The 21906-nt window shown below is 37.1% G+C and overlaps 1 protein-coding gene and 1 long non-coding RNA gene across 2 annotated transcripts in view; one reads left to right on the top strand and one right to left on the bottom strand.

Annotated features, from left to right (window-relative positions):
• The window catches only part of CTNNBL1 (catenin beta like 1), a 218439-nt gene that overhangs the window by 76084 nt on the left and 120449 nt on the right, over positions 1-21906 (top strand). The window contains exons 5-7 of the mRNA XM_078150210.1: positions 12238-12333; positions 19342-19435; positions 21811-21902. Coding sequence (XP_078006336.1) covers positions 12238-12333; positions 19342-19435; positions 21811-21902 — 282 coding nt within the window. The remainder of the gene's footprint in view (positions 1-12237; positions 12334-19341; positions 19436-21810; positions 21903-21906) is intronic.
• On the bottom strand, positions 14929-21835 carry LOC110211449 (uncharacterized). Its single transcript, XR_002325399.2, has 3 exons — positions 21759-21835; positions 16594-16671; positions 14929-14996 (listed from the first exon to the last, which is right to left on the bottom strand). It is a non-coding gene; the product is annotated as an uncharacterized LOC110211449 (long non-coding RNA).

Genomic DNA, 21906 nt, shown 5'->3' with positions numbered 1-21906 from the left:
CTGTATCAACATTGCATTGGAATAAAATGCACTTTCACTCTTTACTCTTCAGTCTTTAAACAGCTGTTACACCATACATTGATAAGTAGCTCATTTTACTTGAGCAACTCATTAGCCAATTAAACATGCTATGATGAAAGGCAAGTGTCAGTAGGAAATCGCAAAATGTTAGTGCAAGAAAACACAACTTGGTATATACTCACTGTCTTGTATATAGGCACTTAATTATCTCTTGAATTCCTTTTTTTTTTTTAAACCTGTTTGTGAATTTCACATGACTTTCATGTCTTTGGAAGTTAGGGCTAGTATTTAGGCTCATTGGGGACACATCTTCTAGGGACACATTACTATTGCTCTGAATTTTTTCCTTCTACTTTAAACTACAGAGTCCTTCAAACAGGGACAAAAATAGATTCCAGGTCTAGGCTGGGTGGTTATGTGACATAGGCAGCTCTCATTTGCTAGGGAGACCATCTTTACACTCTGAAAGGAAGCATGGCATCTGTATTTGTTGAGCTCCTGATAGGTACCCTAAACTGTAACGTTTTCAAAGGAAATTGCAAACAAAAGAAAATTTGTGTCATTAGATCAGTTGTATCACCTTTGTATACATGGGAGTTCATTTTCTTCAAGGAAACTTTTTCATTATGACTTTGTGTAAGTTGTTTATTTCCTCTTTTCTTTTTTCTGTCTTTTTTCTTTAAAAGAAACTTTGTTCCTTGTGGACATTTTTATTGGTGTTTGGTGAGATTAATATTCAGTTTTTGTACAGAGGCTCTAAATGGTATCAAGAGAGAAGCAAGTACCTAGACAAAAACTGGGGGAAAAAAATCTCTGTTGCTTCTGAGACATTGTATAAGACACTCAGGTACAGCTTGTCTTTTCTTTCTTTAGCTTATTATTATAGTAGCTTATTGTCCTAGTAGTAGATGGAGGAGGAGTGAGTGGGATAGCCTTTTTTACCTGACATGGTAAAATAGGCCATCCAAAGCTGTATTATAGTAATTTGCTGGGAAACAGACTCTTGGTTTTCTTATCATCTATGGCTGGAAGAGCCTTTTACTTTCTGAGATGAAATTGTAAGTACAGTGGCAAAGCCTGTTGCCTTTGCCTACATCTGCTTATGGAGAAATGCTAGGTGGTCAGGGGCTATACTGAACATTCTCATGTTTGAGAGCTTTTCAACCTTTTGTCTGATTTTTCACTTTCTTTCTTGGTCATCTTCAAGTGACCTTTGCTCTTGGTCAGATTAGATTATCCATGAATTGGTGATTGCAATCACTAATTGCTGCCTTTTTGAAGTTCTGTTTGGGGAGCTTGGGGAATTTATGTGAAATTAGTTAGTGGAGGGATTGATTAGAAATCTGCCAGGCGCAGTGGGTAGCCAGTATCTTGCTTGAGTTCTTACTTGAGGTCTGGAAATTGGATAGGGAGATACCCACTGGAGCCTTCTAGGGCAAGATGTTTTTTAGAAAAATTCACAAATTCACCCTTACTCTGTACGACAGTCATGATGATGACGATGATGGTGATGATGATGATTATGATTGCCAAAGGGTGATTGTCTTGTGTGGTAGTTTTTTCAAATGTCTGTGACATGTTTCTTATGACTTTGTAGCACCAATGAGAGAAAGGCATACTTTCCCTAAAAAAGATAATAAAAGTATGTTGAATTAATAAATATTAATTTGTATATTGGTGATGAGACTGAACTGTGAGATTACATCTTCCAACCTGTTGTGACCTAGAATGAAGGAATTTAGAGTAGTTTTCTAACTTAGATTTTAGAATTCTGAGACTTTACAGGAAAATGAACAAAGCAGCAGACATTTTTACCCTTTAATTCTTAACTATTTATGAAGAAAAAGTTTCAGAATGGAAAGACCTGTAATTAATCTAGATATCAATTAGCAATTATTAAGTATCGGATGATGGATAGTGTTTTATAACATTGCATGCAAAGAGGATAATGATATTGTAGTACCCGCTGTGTGTTGAGCCTGATGATAAAGCTGAACCTTCATTTAGATATAGGCAGGCATTGACTTACTTTGATGCCCTGAGGGATCTGTGACCTGTCCTTGCATTTCTTGTCTTTTGGTTGCTCACAGGTAAGTCCATTACAGGGGTCCAGTTAACTTGCTGAGCTCCAGATCTCTTGACATTAGATGGCTAACATTGGACACATTAAGTTGTCCTGTTGGCTGTTTGCTTTTTTCTTCACGACCAGCGTACCTTTATCCCCATGTCATACATTTCTTTGATAGCTTTTATACTACTTCCAGTGCACAGTTCTTCCTTAGAAATACATTGCAATCTGCTCGTGTTTCTCCTGTGCCTTTTGCTCATGTGCCAATGCTTTCTCACTGTCCTTTGGATGAACCTTAAATTCATTCTTCAGAGAATTTAGTTTTCTAGGACTACCAACATTCTCAAGTCTTCTCTTACAAAAACAAACAAACAAAACTTCATTAGAGTAGGTGCTATGTGGCCCAGTGGATAGACTATTGGGCCTGGAGTCAGGAATAGTTGAGTTCAGATCTAGCTTCATACTCTTAATAACTGTGTGATCTTGGGCAAGTGACTTAACCTCTGTCTGCCTTAGTTCCCTCAAGTATAAATTGAGGATGTGGTTAGCACAGTGTCTGAAACATTGTAGGTGCTTAATAAATGCTCCTTTCTTTTCTTTCCTTGTTACCTCCCTCCCTTCTTCCTTTCTTTTCTCCCCCAGTCCTTCCTTTCCTTCCATCTGTCCTGTTTTCCTTCTTCTTTCCTTCCTTACTACCTACCCTACATTCCTCCTTCTCTCCTTTCCTTCCTCTTTTCCTCCTTCCTTCCCTCCCTCTGTTCCTTCCTGGCTGCTTCCTTTCTTTAACCTCCTTATTGTATTGAAACTGTCCCCCCCCAAGTTACCAGTAGTTCCTTTAAAAAAATACATTTCTATCAAAATTTTTTTAATATTTCTCTCTATAACCATCTCCCCTCCAATAAAGCCTTCATTTAGAAGAAGAGAAAAGAAATAGAGCAAAAGTGAATAATACATGGAGGAAATCTGATATTACATGCAGTGTTCCATACTCAAAGTCTCGGTCCTCAGTAAAGGAGCCAGGAGAAAGATGTTTTCTCATACTTTTTCTTTGGGGCCACATTTGTTCTTTATAATTTTGCAACATTCAGTTTTGGTTGTTTTGTGGTTGTTCTTTAAATTTGTATTATTTTGTAGTCATTGAGTTTGTTGTTTTCCTGTCTCTGCTTACTTCACTTTGTATCAGTTCATGTAAGTCTTTCCATGCTTCTTTATATTCATCATGCTCATAGCTTCTTACAGCACAGTAGCATTCCATGACATTCATGCATGTAGTTTGTTTAACCATTCTCCAATTGATGGGTGTCTGTTGTGTTTTCAGTTCTTTGCTACTACAAAACATGCTTGTGTAAATGTTTTGGTATATATGGAACCTTTCTTTTTATCAGTGACCTCCTTGGGGTATATACTAATAATAGCTAGTATTTATATAGTGCCTGCTATGTGCTAGACAGTGTGCTAAGCACTTTACAAATGTTATCTCTTTTGATCCTCACAGCAGCCGTGGGAGGGAGGCTTCTATTTTATAGTTGAGGAAACTGAGGTAAGCAGAGGTTGAGTGACTTGCTTAGGGCCACACAGCTAGTTTGAGGTCAGCTTTGAACCCAGATCTTCCTGACTTCAGACCCACCACTCTATCCATTGTATGACTTAGCTGCCTAGGTCTTTGTGTAACAGTAGAATCTTTTGCTCAAAGGGTGTAGACATTTTAATAATTTTATTTAAGTAGTTCCACATTGCTTTCCAGAATACAAATTTACAGCTCGTCCAACAGTGTATTTGTGTGCCTGCGTTTTCTGTCATTGCTGAATTTTTGAGTGTAAAATGAAGTCTCAGCATTGTTTTGATTTGTATTCCTCTTGTTATTAGTGATTTTGAACATTTTTTCTTATAGTTGTTAATATCTTGCAATTCATCTTTTGAGACCTGTTTGTTCATGTTCTTTGACTAGTCCTCTATTGGAGAAACAACCTTTGGCCTTGTATATTTCTCTTAGCTGTCTATATATCTTGGATACCAGGCCCCTATTAGAGATGTTTGATGCACAGTCTGACATATCCCTCCCATTCTCAGTAAATTCCAGTGGTTTCCCATCTCCTCCAGGATCAAATACACAATCCTGTTTAGCATTCAGAGTCCTTTATATCCTAGCCCCCTCCTACCTTTCCAGTCTTCACCTTGCACCCTGCCATGTACTCTGACCCAGTGACTCTGGCCTCCTGGCTGTTCATTCCATTTCATTTTCTCTGGCTGTCCCTCATGCCTAGAATATTCTCCTTTTTCATCTTTGCCTACTAGCTTCCTTTCCTAACTCCTTTTAATTCTAGTGCCTTCCCTCTCTTAAGTATTTCCTATTTATCCTGTAGATAACTTTTTTGTATATATTTGCTTGTTGTCTTCCCTATTAGATTGTGAGTTCCTTGATGGCTGAGATTATCTTTTGCTGTTTTTGGTAACCTTAGCACATTGTAGGCACTTAATAAATGTTTATTGACTTTTAAGTGACTTTCCTCGTTGGATTGCTTCCTTTTTTATCCTAGATGCATTAACTTCGTGCAAAAACTTTGCATTTTCATGTAACTGAAATGATCTGTTTTGTCTTTTGTGATTGCCTGTATCCCATATTTGGTTAAGAATTAATTCCTATTTATAGCTGTAAAAATATGTGATCTGCTTATCTTCTAATTTTTCATGGTATATTCTTTAATATTCAGGTTACATGCATTTTGAATTTATTATGTATTGTTGTAAGTGTGATTTTTGCCATATTACTTAACAGTTTTCACAATAGATATCAAATAGAGAGTTCTTTCCTAGATAATTTATGTTTTTGGGTTTAGTGAACACTGGTTTATTGAGTTCAGATATTTCTGATTCTTTGTCTAGTGTATTTCATTGATCTAATTTTCTGTTTTTTTTCACCAGTGCCAAATGGCTTTGATGATTGAAATTTTTAATATACTTTGAGATCTAAAAGTCCCATTCTTTCCTACCTTTTTATTATTTCCTTGATATTCTAGATCTTTTGTTTCTTCAGATGAATTTCCTAATTATTTCATTTAGCTCTATAAAGTATTCTCTAGTTATATAATATAACAGCAGTACATCTATAAATTAACTTTGGTAGTATTATCATTTTTATTATATTGGTATTACCTAGCCACAAGCACTGAATATTTGTCCAGCTATTTAAATTATTAAGAGAGCTATTTAAGGAATGTTTTGTGATTGAACCTATGTAAGTATTGAGTGTACTTTGAAGGATTTACTCCCAAATATTTTATTCATTTGGTAATTATTTTGAATGAGACTTCCCTTTCTATTATTGTTTTCTGGATTTTGTTGTTATTATATAGAAATGCTCTTGATTTTTGTGGGTTTATTTTGTAGCCTACAACTTTACTGACACAATTGTTTCAGTTTCTTTGCTCATTTCTTAGAATTTTCTAAGTAAACAATCGTGTAATCAGGAGATTGGGATTGTTTTGTCTCCCATAAGCCTTTCCTTTATTCATCTCATCTTTTTGCTATTGCTAGCATTTCTAGAACTATGTCAAATAGTAATGGGAACAATGAGAATCCTTGCTTTACTGTTGTACTTATTGGGAGAATTTCTATGTTTCCTCATTGCATATAGTTAGTAGTTGCTTTTCTTTTTAGTTACTTTTTATCATATTTTAAAAATCTCCCTATACCCATGCTTTGTGAGTTTTTTTAATTAATGAGTATTGTGCTTTGTAAAAGGCTCTTTTTGCATCTGTTGATAATCACTAGGTTTTAGATAATTTTGTTCTAAATATGATCTATCATACTGATTGTTTTCCTTACTTTGAACCATGCCTGGTATAAATCAAACTTGATCATAACAAATTATTTCCTTTACAAATTACTGTAGTATCTGTTTGCCATGATTTGCCATATTGAAAATTTTGTATTGATGTTCGTTAATGATATTAATCTATTGTTCTCTTTCTTTGCTTTTCATTCCCTGGTTTAGGTATTAGAACTATATTTATCTCATAAAAGGAGATTAATAGAGTTCTTTATTTCTCAGTTCTTGAGAATAATTTGTATAGTCTATGAATGAATTGTTCGGCAAAAGTTTGATAAAATTTTCTTGTAAATTCATCAGGAGTACAAGGTTTTTTTGGTAGTTCCTTTATTGCTGGTTTTATTTCTTTTTCTGAAGTCAGATTATTTAAGATCTTTACTTGGTGTTGTATCACTGTAAGTATTTTATATTTCTGAAGGTAATCCTCTATTTTGCATGTACATCATAGGTCCTGGTATTTAAAAAATTTTTTATTCTGGTTTTGTTGTACCAGTGATCTTTTAATTGCCAAACCTGTAGGGGTTTTTTCTCATTCTTTGTTCTTCTTGACATCTTTGCTGCTTTTGATAATACTTGCCACCTAGATACTTTCTCCTGTCTTTGTTTTTCTGACATTACTCTCTCTCCTTTTCCTCCTCATATCTATCTCATAGCTCCTTTTTTACCCAAATTTTTAAAACATTTTTATTTAAAATTTTGAGTTACAAATTCTATCCTTCTCTTCTTCCCCTCTCCCCTTCCTGAGATGGTAAGCAGTCAGATATAGTTTGTACACATGCAGTTATGTAAAACATTTCCAAATTAGACTTGAATAGAGGGGGAAAAAATGAAAGTCAAAAATAGCATTCTTCAGTCTGTATTCAATCAATATCAGCTGCATCATTAGTCCTTTGGGATTGTCTTGGATCATTGTGTTGCTGAGAATAGCTAAGTCATTCACAGTTCTTCATTATACAATATTGCTGTTGTTGTGTACAATGTTCTCCTGGTTCTGTTCACTTCACTATCCATCAGTTCCTGTAAGTCTTCTCAGATCGTTCTGAAATCATCCTGCTTGTCATTTCTTACAGCACAATAATACTCCATTACAATCAAATACCACGGTTTGTTTAACCATTCCACAATTGATGGTCATCTCTTTGATTTCCAGTTCTTAGTCACCACAAAAAGAGCTGCTATAAATATTTTTGTACATATAGGTCCCTTTCCCTTTTTTTGATCTTTTTGGGATATAGACCTAGCAGTGGTATCGCTGGATCACAGGGTGTGTACAGTTTTATAGCCCTTTGGGCATAGTTCCAAATTGCTGTCCAGAGTGGTTCACAACTCTACCAATAATGCATTAGTGTCCCAGTTTTCCTACATCCCCTCCAACATTTATTATTTTCCTTTTTTGTCATATTAGCCACTCTCATAGCTTCTTCTCATCTCCTTTATTTGCTAATCATTCATATTACAAGCATTAATTGTAGGTGTTACTCAAGGCTCTGGCCTGAGCACTCTTCTCTCTCTACACTTTCAGTGATTGTATAACCTTACTTGGTTTTAATTATCACCTTCATGAATAGACTCCCAGGTCTATAGAACTAGCCCCACTGTCCTCTTAGTTTCATTCTCATATTACTAGTTGCCTAGTGGACATTTCAGACTGGATACCCTGGAAACTTCTTAGACTTAATATGTCTGAAACAGAGTTCATTATTTCCTTCCTCTGCCTTATTTTACATTATTCCCACTTTCCCCTTTTAAAATATGACTTAGCACCTCTCATCTCATTGCCCTTTCTCTGGCTATCTCCTATACCTAGAATATACTCACTCCTTACTTCCATCTCATGGAATGAATCATCTTTTCCTTCTTACATAGCTCAAGGGCAACTTCTAACCAATACTTTTCCTGATGACCCTCCACATCGTGCAAACTGCTAGTGCCCTTTCTCCCAATCTATTGTATCTAACTACCTAGTATTTATTTGTATTTATTCTCTCTATATTTAGTTTGCATATATATGTATATACATGGATCTATATCTATGTCAGTATACACACAGGTTATCTTCCATGTTAGAGTATAAGCTTTTTGAGAGTTAGGGATTGTTCTTTCTTTGTATTCTATCCCCAACAACTAGTGCCTAGCACTGAATAAATACTTGTTGATTGATACATCGACTGTGATGTATGATGATAGCATCATTAAAAGAATGTTGTTAGGGGCGGCTGGGTTGCTCAGTGGATAGAGCTTTGACCTTGGAGTCAGGAGGGCCTGGGTTCAAATCTGGCCTCAGACACTTGACATTTACTAGCTGTGTGACCGCGGGCAAGTCACTTAACCCTGATTGCCTAAGCAAAAAAACAAAAACAAAAAAAATGTTTTTGTTCAGTTGATAGATCTTTGTTTCATTGAGAAGCTTGGGTAATTAAAAGCTGCATTGTGTCTCAAATGCAATCCTGCCTGCTTTCTTTCTTCATTCTGGGTAGCTGTGTATAAATGATATTGTGCTCAATTTCATCAAGTCCTGAAGTACTGCAGAACCTTCTAAATGCTCTCTGTAATCTGTCTAAAGAGTTTAGTGTAACGACTGACACAGGAGAAGCTTTGTGGTTGCAGAACGCTTGGGTACCAGATCTGTTATACAGTTGAATGCTGGTCTTTTGAGTACATGTATTTTGAACACACACAGCAGATGAACAGTGGCTTAGACCCCAAAATAAATAAGAGGACAGTGGGCTAGGTTGCATTTATTAAATTGTGCAGTACTTGTGATCATCTTAGGGTGTTCTTAGATGCCAAAATCCATCTTTTTTGGCACTAGTGATACTCCATGGCTGAAAGTCAGACATAAACAAGCATATAAAAATATACTAGACATGGAAAAATTAAAGAAGTACATTTATGTATAGTAAAGCATATACACACACATACACATATGTGTGTGTACATCCATCGTGTGTGTGTGTTAGTTTGCGGGAGTTCCACAGACTTAAGTGGGGTAAAGGGAAACATTAACTCTCACTTTTCCCCTTGGAAGTCTAATAGTTTATATTGGAAATAAGTGTCGGTTCAGAGTCATGGTAGAGTCTATATAGCTACTATTTGTCTGGATCTGGTCTAATTTAAGCCTTCCCAATACTCCCCCTTTCTATCAATAATTTGAATCTTAGAGAGGAAGAATTACACATGCTCACTTTTTATTCAGGAGTTGCCCTTAATTTCAGGGTTACGTGACCCATTTGTAAGTGACTCAAGTAACTTATGTATTGTAGTTTACAACATGTCGGGTACGACTGATTATCCTCTGTGTTAGCAGCCTTTTGATTACTTTTCTGATAAGAACCACAAGCTTGAAAGAGATTTCATACTAAGATCTTAAAGCTCTTTTCATGCATTAAGTAGTTTGAATTTCCCTGTGTTTCAGGGAAATACCATTGACCCATCTTTTCCTGTGGAACAGGAACAAAGGAACGCAGTCTAGGAACTTACCCACTTTGGACAGCTGGTCATTCGTAGGTCCAGAAAGAAAACCATAACCGAATAAATTTATGTATGTATTTTAGTGTAAGGCATTTGGGAATGCCTGGAACTTCATTAGTCACCTCTTGATTTTACCTTCATATCATCTGTGACTTCTGTCTCTTCTATTTTCTTTTCTACTTTGACTTTAGTTCACTTCATGCCTAGAGATGTTAGTGTTCTAATTAGCCTCTCTGCCTTTGTTCTCTTTTCCATCCAATTCATCACCCATGCCACTCTCAGATTAATCTTTATAAAATGTAACTTCATTTTGCTTCTTCTTAGTTGGAAACATTCAATAGCTCCCCATTACTTACAACATAAAGGTAAGTCTCTTTAGCCTTTCATTCATGGTCCTTTATGACTTGATCCAAATTTACCTTTCCAGCTAGTTAGCAAATTTTACTTTATTTAAAACCTAAATTTGCCTCTTTGTGACTTCTACCTATCGATCCTTTTGGGCCAGGCGGAATAAGTTTAATATCTCCTTCACAAAAGAACCCTGTTATTACTTGAAGACAGTAATTCTTTCCCCTTTAAGTCTTTTACAAGAGGTAGAAGCATAATGGATTAAGAATCAGAAAGACTTGGATTTGGGTTCTATCTCTGACTCAACAACTGTATGATGCTGAGTGAGTTGGTCAGCCTTTCAGTGCATCAGGCAACTCTCTCAGACTATTAAGTTTCAGAGTAGTGCCGTAAAGGATGTTTCTTGCTTGGGAGCTCCCTGTACTGATGAAATTACAGGTCCAGTCAGAAACTAAAAAGAAAGAAAAACTTCTCCAGGCTCTATACACCTACTTTCCTTAGGGAACTGGACTTGCTATTAGGAAGACCTGGGTTCAGATCCTTCTTTAGACATTAGCTATGTGACCCAGGACAAGTCACTTAACATCCTTGAGTTTCTTCACCTGTAAAATGAAGGGATTGGACTCGATGGTCCTTTCTAGCTCAAGAGATGTATGATGTCATGATCTCTTAATTGAAAATTTTTTGATCTTTTCTTGATCCTCATCCTTTTTGTCCTCTGCTTCATTTGATACTGTTGATCAGTTTCGGGATACTTTCTTCTCTGGGTTTTCATGACACTGCTTTCCCTTAGTTCTCTTAATTGTTAGAGTTTTCTCTCTCTGACTCTTTTGCTGCATCTTCATCCATGTCACACCTCCTAACTGTGGTTGTTTCTTATTATCCTGCACCCTCTTCCTTCCTCTCCATTATCTCTCATTGATCTCATCTGCTACTCTGGGTTCAGTTATCATCTCTGTGCACATGACCCCCAGATGTTGTATGTTCATCTCTAGTCTCTCGGCTGAGTTTCAGTTCCATGTTACCAGTTGTCTTTTGGACATTTCAAACTAGATGGTCCCATAGGCATCTTAAACTCAGCATGCCTAAAAATATAATTTATTACCTTTCCCTAAATCCACCCCTCTTCCAAACTTCCCAGCTGTACTCCATGCTCTGAGTGCTGTCTTTCCTCGTCACTCCCTCTTAGAATCCCGGGCTTTCATTAAGGCTCAGCTCAAATGTTAGCCTGTACAAGTGGCCTTTCCTAGTCCCTCAGCTGCTAGTGTCTTCCTCTCTCATGTTACATTGTATTTACTTATTTATGTACATGTTGTTTCTCCATTTTGAAAATTAGCTCTTCCAGATCAATGAGTGTTGTTGCTTTTTTCCTTTGTATTCCTGGTCCCAGTGCCTGGCACAGAGAGTGGGTACTTACAACTAGCATTTATATAGTACTTTTTTTAAGGTTTGCAATGAGCTTTACTTGTTATCTTATTTAATCCTAACGACCCTGGGAGGAAGATGCTGTTATCCATATTTTACAGTCAAAGAAACTGAGGCTGAGAAAAGTCAAGAGACTTGTCTAGGGGTCACATAACTAGGAATTGTCAGAGTCAGAATTTGAACTGAAGTCTTCCTGACTCTGGGCCCAACACTTTACCTGCCATGCTAACTATAAATACATGCTTGCTTATTTGGTTAGTTGTCTCCAACTAAATTATATACTTTTTGAGGCTCTCTCTGCTTTTTTTTCCCCCCTACACATAGTACTATAATTCCTTGCATATGATATGTGTTCAGTAAAAATTTGTTGATTTGAGTTTGGGCAAGAGGGGAGTAGTGCTTTTTCTACTTTGATGGCTTTAGCCATATATCTCAATTTCTGAGAAAGTTGAGATTGTGTTTTTTCTCTTTCTTCCCTACTTTTCCCTACTCCTTCTTATTAGTCCAATTCTCTTTAATTCAAAGTGGTATGTTGGAGGAGGGTGGGTAAGGAGGGAATGTTGTTATAACCAGGACTGGTAGGGTGGGGAGAAGGGTTCCAATGATTTTTTTCCTTATCCTAGCCTAACTTAAATCCATTCTATCTTATGCTGTTCAGTGAAATACTTTGGAAGCACCAGGCATCACATCACAGAAATCATTACTGCCTTTGAAGGCGACCTGTACGGAGTAGTTAAGATTATACTGAGTTTCAAGAATTTAAATTATGGGCTAAGGTTAAGGGTGTTGGCCTGTTTCTCAGATCACTCAGAAAAGAGACTTCTGGCTGATTTATTTGAAGTTATGAAATTTATGAAGGTGTAGTGAACATATGGATTAACTTACTAAGGAAGGTGATGTAAAGGAAGAAAATGAGTCTGTCATTTAACATTTATTGAACACCCACTGTGGGCAGAGTAGCGTTGAAGATGGTGATGAAGCGATTAACTAGAAATACAGAAGGGAACCAGATTTTTGAAAATAAAATGTCTGTAGGATTTCCATATGTAGTTAATGCCCTTAACATTTTTCACATGTGTCTATAGCTGTGGTTGATTTGCTGCAGGAATTAACAGATATTGATACACTCCATGAGAGTGAAGAGGGAGCGGAGGTGCTCATTGATGCTCTGGTAAGTTGCATATTCACTACCTTGGAATTCCTTTCATTCTTTATGAGTTGGTAACTATTACTGCCATCTTAATCAGTTAGTGATGAGGGTTTAAATTGGGGGCTTAAACTGACTTCAAGCTCAAGGTGACTCAACTTTGGGTTAATGCAGAAATCTAGGACTATTTTAGTAGAAATCTTGTTTCCAGAACAAAGGGGTTTTAGAGTGGATCAGTTCTCAAATTGAGGGACACCAGACTGTGTACATTGAATCCATTGTGTCATCATATGGGGGGTGCTATCCTTTGGAAATAAGCTGGTTATCAAGACTGAACTTGAGAGTATCCTCTGTTACAATGGTGTCAAACTGAATGATAACAGGGGCCACTAAACCATCCATAAGGATCCTAAAGGAGCATATTGACTTAGAAAACCACATATTAACATTATCTGTGTTTTATTGTATTTGTATTTATTTTGTTAAAAATTTCCCAATTACGTTTTAATTTGGTTTTGGTGTTACTGAGAAGTAGGTTATGTGTTTGACACCTCTGCTTTACTAAATATCAAGAGAATGCAAATACAAATTATTGAGATTGCTAGCACTTTGCCATGCAGGGACTTATGTGTTTTCTCATTCAATCTTAGACAAGTCAAGGCCTCTAGAATTTACTTTCCCTCATTGTAAAAGGAAGATATTGGACTAAATTATCACTAAATTCCCTTGTAATTCTAACATCATTCTTCTCATGGCACCATGTAAGGTAAGGGATTTAAAGTCAAAGGACTTCAGTTCCCATTCTCATAATTCCATTGGATGACCTAGGGCAAGGCCCTCAGCCTCCCTAAGCCTTATCTGAAAAATGAGGGAATTGGACCTGCTGAACTCTAAGGTTCCTTCTGGCTCTTAATATATGATTGTTTTGCAGATGGAGAAGCTGAAAGTCAGAGGTTAAGTAATTTGAGTAGGGTCACACAGCTGGTTAGTGGTAAAGATATCAGGATTCAGGTCCCTTGACTCCTGGCATGATGTTTTTTTCTCTTCTGTAGGTTTTCCTGGTTAGTCTTTTTCTAGAAACTTCCAATTAATAGTGATTTGGTTGAGGTCCTTATCTTAGTGAGCAGATACAGTATCAGCTTCACTGACTTAATCCGTTTCTCTTCTGCTCTTTGTATTAGACTTTTCCCATGCACTCTGGTTCCTGGTATTTGGAATGAGTAGAAGGGTCATGAACTGAGTGGATATGAAGAACTGTATCTTACATAGAAAGAGGTGTCCAGCAGAGCCAATAACAATTGAGTATGATGAAAATTCCTGTGGCCATTTTTCTTTCTAGCCGCTTCCTGGAGTGACTGGCCACGTTTGTAGAACACAGGGTTGTTTTTTTTTTTTTATTGGGCTTTGGAATGATTGTGTTGAGAGAAAAGAAATCAGATGGGCTTTTGTTTGGAGGGGTGTTGGGGGAAGGCAGCTGCACTTGCTTTTCCATCAAATCCCTGTGGTGTCATCCACACAGGCTTACCTTCCAAAGGTTAATTGCGGTGGCCCTGAATGCATCTTCCTGTGTAGTCCCTATGCTGTTTTTAATTACCATCCTTTGCCTAGACGGTTGTTGCATGAAAAGGATTGAGGAGAAAGGAGCAGGTAGCCCGCCTGCTGCTTGTAAAAATGGACCTGGAAACAGCCATTTGAATAAAAGCTCCTTTTCTGTTTTCCATGTTGCCAAAACCACTAACAAAAGCTGGATTCTGCAGATTTTATTGTTCACTTAGAAAGAACACAGTTCATCTACAGCCTGGGGAGTCATTAGGTAGCTCCTGCTTAGGAGCTTTTAATTTTTAATTTTTATTATTATTATTTTTAAGATTTTGGCACTAATCTCTTTATTCCAGTGGGATTTATATGTATCACAAGCAGTTGAAAATTTCAGAATTAGGATAGATTATTTGCTTGTCTGTACCAGTGGAAAACACTTGGTAAATACTAGGGAGTTAGGGAAAGGTAGATTTAAATATATTTTTGTATCCCCGTTTTTATTCTTTATTAGGAAACTTTTATAAGAATTCTTAATATTGAAAAGACATTGATTTCTTTGTAGGTTTAATTTGGGGGCCAATATCAAAGTCATGAAATGGCATGAATAGCAGCTAGAGGGCATCTGGTAGAATTTATTGTGAGATGCAGTTTGTAGTTATTGCCTCTATCTTTTCCCCAGTTGGAAATTATAAGCTATAGAAAAGCCCTGTTGGGGGGAAGAGTGCAGTATTGGCATTCTCAGGGTTCCTTTAGTGTTTTATCTTGGTTACACGAAAGCAAAATTAAATAGCCATCTTTAGATATTTGCAGGGCTACCATGGGTGAAAGAGATTAGACTTGTTCTGCTTTGTGCCTGAAGACAACTAATGGATGGAAGCTGTAAAGAGGCAGAGTTTGACTATAAGGAAAAACTTGCAAAAAAAAATTAGTTATCCAGAAGTGAAATTTGCTTCTGTGGTAGATGGTGGGTTCCCCAATATTGTAAGTCTTTCAGGGAAATGCTGGATGAGTGCTTGTCAGGAATTTGTAGAGGCAGTTCTTAACTCAGGTATAGGTTGAAATAGATGGTCTTGGAGGCGTCTTTCAACATTCTAATTCTGTGAAGACTTCTCCAACACTTAGCAACAATGTAAGGTACCCATAAGTTCCTAAATAAGAAAAAAAAATATGAGAAATTCCTATCCATGTCAGTGATTTTTTTTCAGATTGTTCTGAGGAAACCTAGTGTTTTGGAAACTTACCAGTGCTTTGTAGAGACATTTTACAAGTTGTTAGTCTTTCATTGATTCATTCATTCATTCAGTCAGTGAAAAAATATTTATAAACCTATAAATTGTTATAGCTGAAAAGGATCATTCAGTCTAACCCCTGCATTTTTTTAATTAACTGACACTGCTACTGCTGTTGTTATTATTTTGCTTTAAGGAATGTAAAATGCTTCTTTCACAACCTGTGAAGGAAGGTGATGTAAGTATTATTAGCCTCAATTTACAGATGAGGAAAGGGAGCTTAAATGACTTGCTTGTAGTCACACAGACAAATCCAAGTCGTGCTCATTGAACATGTTTTCTTGATTATGTGTGCAGTGCTTTATTTATTATACCTCACTACCTCTCATATTAGTATTTAGGTGTATTTGTTTTTTGCGAGGCAATTGGGGTTAAGTGACTTGCCCAGGGTCACACAGCTAGTGAGGATCATGTGTCTGAGGTCAAATTTGAACTCAGGTCCTCCTGACTACAGGGTTAGTGCTCTATCCATGTGCCACCTAGCTGCCCATGTTAGTAGATTTAGGTATTTTTGTGATAGTATTGAATTTTCCCACATATTTAGACTGTGTGAGGACATTGTTCTGAATCCAATTCCTTTTGTATTTAAAAGTGCATGGGATCATATACTTAGAGCCTAAAGAAAACTTAGAAGTTGCCTGTACCAATACCCTTATGGGGAAACTGAGGTAAAGAGAGGTAAAGTGACTTGATCAGCTTCCCTCCATGGCCTTACATTGATTCCAGATGAAATCTAAAGCCGTTTCTGGAAGCAAAGAGATACAAATATTTCTTCTCATAGCCAGGAGATGTATATTACATTTGTTTTCCTGGAAAAGAATAAGGAATATTATAAAAATAAAAGATTTTCTTAGAACCTCTACTACCTTTGTCTCTGATGCTGCTAGTGAGTGATTTATCTATCTGTTTATTTGTTTATTATTTCAGATAGCCTCTTTGTCTTAACATTTCTAACTGGCTACAAATTAATATAAACATGGGTATATTTTAAATTATACTGTTGCTCAAGATTCTAATTTTTAAAAACTTCATAAGGGGCAGCTAGGTGGCACAGGGGATAGAGCACCAGCCCTAGACCCAGGAGGACCTGAGTTCAAATCTGGCCTTAGACACATAACACTTACTAGCTGTGTGTGACTCTGGGCAAGTCACTTAACCCCATTGCCTAACCAAAAAAACAAAACAAAACAAAAAAACCTTCATAGATTGCTTTGTAACCTTGAGCAAGAGGTTTTTCCCTCTTTGGGCTTAGTTTCTTTATTTTCAGAAATCTGAGCATTGGCCTTTGAAGTGCCCTTTCTAGCTCTTTCATTGTATGATTCTAGCCTTCATGACTCCAGAATTTGCTGTTCCTTGGTCTAGACAGGAAAGAGAAGGTGAGAAAAGCTCATTGGTAGGTCATCCATGCTTCTTACAAAGCCCTTCCACCTTCTTTTTCTTCTTCTTATCTCCTCACCCTTTTTGGACAAATAAAAAAGGTCATCTGTCTGTGTTCTTGTCTCATTGGAGGCTGCTGGAGTGTCATTTTGAAGACCTGTTAACAAGTGGAGATAACCAGTAAACTTATTAGAACACCCTGTGACTGAATTCAACCTGATTTTGCAAACCAGAATTACTTTCTTCTTTGTGATATGGTTCCCAGGCCTGATTTGTTTTTTAGTATCAGACTTAGCCACAGTCCCTGAAAATAGGGGTGAAGGTAGACAGGAGGGGTTAAAGGAGTAGGATAGAATGCCAATTTGTGCTGCTTACCAGCAGATTTATAGGGCTATACCTAGAACAATTATTTTTCCAAGGGTTCTTTTGAGCTAAATGCATTTTGACTTTCCTTTCCTCCCAGTGCAATCAGGTAAAATTGAATTTAACCCAATGAAACATAAAATTTTACATAATGCAAGTGCAGAAAAGCACACTCTTAAAAGTTCTATTTTTATAACAAGAAATAAGATTTTTCTCCTGTGTGACTCCCATCATACATATAACAGCGCAGCTCTTAGATTTTTGTGTATCCTTCACAGTCACTGTCACTGCCACTTTTTAGACGGTGGAGATGGAAGACATAACTAAGAATCAAGAGGGAGGAAAAATATGTAGATAAAATGAGCAATGAGCAATTGAAATTAGTGAGGCGACTTATAGAACTGACAAGTGAGTGATACCTACTGGAGCTCAAGTGTTTGCTACCTCAGAATTCAGGGAGATTATAAGTCAATCAGGGTGATTTTGGGGGGAAAACATCTGATATCGTTCATTCTCCTCCTTTTCTTCCTCCTCCCAAAGTTTTTCTGTTTTGTCTCACCTCATATACCCAAACTGTCCAATTCATTAAGAAAAGCTTTATGCTGGGTTTGCATAGTGAAGCTGTTAAAGAAAAGATTTGAGAGCAGGCCTGCTAATATCCTCGTTCATAGGTGGAAACCACCCAGATAAGTAGTGGAATGAGCATTGTAGGTAGGGTCAAAAGGAACCTGGGTTTGAATCTCCATTATTCTTTTTATTACCTTGGTGATCTTTGGCAAGTCACTTAACATTTCTGATCCTGTTTGCTTATCTCTAAAATGAAGGGTTTGCATTAGATGACCTATGAAGTGTGCCTTGCAGCTCTAAATCTTTCTTTTTGTGTTTGAGCATTCATTAAACACTTGTTTGAGTGTTATCTGCCACATGGGAAAAAGTGAAACTAAAGATAAAATTCACTCATTTACCAGTAATATTTATCAGTAGTTTCAACTTCTTTTATATGTATTCTTCCTTAACTTCTAAGAAATAGCAAAATTAACTAATTTAAGCCCCCCCCCCCAGCAAATTCTGGAATATGGAAGTCACCAACAAACGTGAATCAATTCAATTCAGCAAATATCAGTAAGCACCTAATCATATAAGGTGCAAAGTACTGTAAGCTATTTGTATCTTTGGGAACATAAAATACAAGGACCCTGCACACAAGGAGCTTACAGTCTAAGCACTACAGCCCCTGGGAACTGATAGACTGGAAAATTGGCTGGTTAAATAGCTATCATTTGTTTCTCTATCAAGTGTGGTAAATGGCAGTTTTGCTGAGTCAGGGAGAGCTTGAATAGGGGAGGCAGGCATCCTGGTATAGGGGGAAAACATTGCACTAGAAATTAAAACTTCATTCTTGTCTCAACTCTAAATTAATTAGCTGTATGGCTTAATGATCTGTGACTTTACCTGTCTGAGCCACAGTTTCCTTTTCTGTAAAGTGAGGATAATACCATGCCTTCTCTCCTACCCATGTGGAAGGGTCGTTTTGAGAGTGAAATATGACAACAGATGTGAAAGTAGTTTGCCAAATACAAAAAGTTCAATTCACTAAGTCATATGCTCCATGTTCAACAGACAAATGAAAGGGACTCTTAAAATACAATTAAGCTCAAGAAGGATTTACATATTAGATTCTGATTAAGTTATAGAAGTTAGGAATGTTTCCTACTACGAACCTAGGCTCTTAAGGTCAGTGTTTGGAGAAGACCCACTTTTGGCATTACTACCAGAGAGACAACGGTGGACCAATTGGATGGTTGAGGTGACCCTATGTAAGATTTCTTATCTTCTTAAGTACCATAATAATTTATGATGCCAAGTAGTAAAATATAATAATTTGAAGAATGTCAGAGCAAGAAAGGATCTTGAATATCATCTTGTCCAACACCCTCATTTTACAGATAGTTAAACAGATCGAGAAAAGAGAAATGACTTGTTCAGGGTTTTGTCTCCTAGTTAGCGACAGGATGATGACTTACCCAGGTTGCATGGCTCTCCGTTCTCTACCCTTTCCAGAACATTCTCTTTCTGTTGAGAAGGCAGCCTGGTGTATTAGAAAGAATTAAAGAGAATCTGGGTTCACGTTCCCCTCCTGGGCATGTCACTTAACCTTAACTGGGTCTTAGTTTTCTCATCTGCAAAATGAGGGGGTTTGACTGTGTAGCGTCAAGGTTCCTTCCCAGCCCTGCTGTAAATCTGTTTGGTAATCTCTGAAGTTCCTTCCAGCTCTAATTCTGTCATCTTTGTTTTTTCTATTTCCTGAGGTTTCTTCTTGGGGAAGAGTACAGGAGTGTAGGAATGGGGAAGGGATTCATCTAGGTTAGATGGGGAATGGCAAAGGAGAGATGGTAGTCCATTTGGGGGTCTTTTCAGAGTCTTTTCCATCTTGTCTGTTTTGCTTTCTTTATGGATCTTGCAGGTGGATGGTCAGGTGGCAGCTTTGCTTGTTCAGAATTTAGAGCGACTAGATGAATCTGTGAAAGAAGAGGCGGATGGAGTCCATAACACGCTGGGTAAGGGGATGCACACATATTATCTTTTTGCTTTGTTTGTTTTCTCTATAATAGAGTCAACAGCCGGATGTTTTTTCCTCCTGCTCCCAAACTGCCTCTTCAGAAATAAAGGCCCTTGTGTAAATTTCATATAACTGCAGCTTGGATTCAGCTTGGAGGTAATAAAGCAGAAATCCACTAAATAGGTAACCTTCCTAGACTGAAATAATAGATTCCTTTTAGTAGACCTGCTCCAGGAAAACTCCAATTTTGATGGAAGGACTCTGCTGGGTGACATTTTGGGATTTGGAAAGTATTCATTTTGTGATTTTATTCCCTTAATACATTAGTTTTCCTTCTGATTCTCCTGCACTAGAACGGCAAACTTTTGAGCAATTATGCTCCTTTATAGGGCATTTTATTTAGAAAATCTTCAGTGTTTCTTTCTTTATGTATAGTTTATTGCACAAACTTGGAATTGAAATACTGCTTTTAACTTGTCTGCCTATTTCTTTTGTGTTCATTTAAGGAGATTCCTTTGCAGTATATGTCCTCATTTTCCTTGAATTTCTCCCATCCTTCCTTCTTGCAAAGATGTTGAAACTAAAGCTTACTTAAGACAGTGTTTTCAAGTATTCCTCTTGATCACTACAGTTTGTCTTATAAAAACAAAGATGACCCATAACCAGAGCCTGAGAAATGAATGAGACCCTAGAGAAGTAGAAATTTTGATGAAATTAGGTTTTTATTTCCCTTCTCTTTGCTTGTAACTAATTTCTCTCATAGTTTCAGGATCTGTCGGTAAGGATTATTATAAGGAAGTTGCAGAGTTGTGAGAGTAAGTGAAAGGGGAGTATTACAATATAGAAATGCAGGGGTCTATTGTAGTTATTTCTAGTCAGAATTAATTTTTTGTTTTGCCATTTTCTGCTGGAGAATTTTACCAGGATAGCAACCCTAAAATGATCCTGGCAGTAAGAATTGGTGGGCCCTGTGTAAAGAGCAGTTTTGTTGGTAGTCAAAACCTATGGGTTCTAGTCCCAGTTCTGTTACTTGCTAGCCTTGGGCAAGTCACTTCTCCTTTTTGGGCCTTAGTTTCCTCATCTGTAAAGTAAGATAATTGGATTAGATGATCTTTTTTGGTTGCTTGTTAGCTCTACTTTCCTGAGAATTTAATCTGAAATGACATATTAAAATTTTGGCCAAAGCAGATTTACTGGAAATAAAGTGAGTTTCTACAGAAATAGTGAAAGCAGTGACAAAGTGTTTGCATAACAAAAGATGAAACCTTAAAGACATGGAAAATGTGACTTAATGGATTGATTTTTCTTTTCCATTCGATGAGAAAAGAGGAGAAAACAGAAAAACCAGCATCAAGTGCTTTTGGGAGTGACATACCCCCTTCCCTGACTGGGGAAGCCATGGCTGGAATCCTCCTGCATCTCACATGAGAGATATGGGAATTATCTGAAGTAATTTGGCCAAAGGTTACACACTAGTGATTGAATGAATTTTCTTAGTCTTCTCTTACTTCTCTCTTATAACTCAAAGCTTCCTCCACTCCCCAACCCACTGTCCTCCCCCTCCAAACCCCAGACTTTACTTTTACCTGTTTTTGCTCTTCCATAGTTTAATTTCTGGCAGGTAGGTATGAAGGATTTAGGAAGATGGTAGAAGAAGTAGGTGACTGCCTCAGTGGTCTTTTCAGATGCCCATCAGATAAATATTTTAAAATAAGAATTTTTAAGTGGTACTTTAGAGATAACAAGCCTATTAATATTTACAATTGTGTGCCTGATATTCCCCTCAGCTGACTATTTTCCTTCCCCTTGTGCAAAAATTGTTAGTGAGGAAGATTATATTTTCCTTTAACGTGATCATGTTTCTTAATGATGCAAAGAAAGGGAATGTGAAAGGTACCAATTAGACAGGTGAGGGAAAGGCTTTGTTATCTACTCTTAGACTCTTACTCTTGACTACTTCATAGTTCCTGATGGCCCGGTATTATACTGAAGATCTTGAATTGGGCACATCGAAGTGAGGAGATTCTTAGGACAATTGTCCTTCATTTTGTATTTTCTGAACTAAGGCCATGCTCTGTTAGCACAGTCCTCCTCCCCCCTTCCCCCCCTTGCCATGTACTACATAATTTCTTTTGACTTACATTACTTCTAGTTGTGTGATGTTTGTCTACAAATGTAGCTTGTTTTAAAAAAAAGTAAAAAAAAACCCTTAAAAATACCATGGATCAGGTAAAAATACCTATAGCATCTGACGATCAGGGCGGAGTGTAGGGAACTAGAGAAAGAAAGACATGAACATTACAGTGAATTAGTGTACTTACTAGTAAAAGCAGAATTACTTTTGCATGTTAATGGTTTCTTCTCTTCCTTCAGCTATTGTAGAAAATATGGCTGAGTTCCGACCAGAAATGTGCACAGAAGCTGCTCAACAGGGCCTCATGCAGTGGTTGCTGAAGAGACTGAAGGTGA

This window comes from Phascolarctos cinereus, unplaced genomic scaffold (assembly GCF_003287225.1).
Source record: "Phascolarctos cinereus isolate Bilbo 61053 unplaced genomic scaffold, phaCin_HiC Scaffold_2;HRSCAF=192, whole genome shotgun sequence".
Classification (NCBI taxonomy): domain Eukaryota; kingdom Metazoa; phylum Chordata; class Mammalia; order Diprotodontia; family Phascolarctidae; genus Phascolarctos; species Phascolarctos cinereus.
This window is presented reverse-complemented; position numbering and strand designations above follow the sequence as displayed.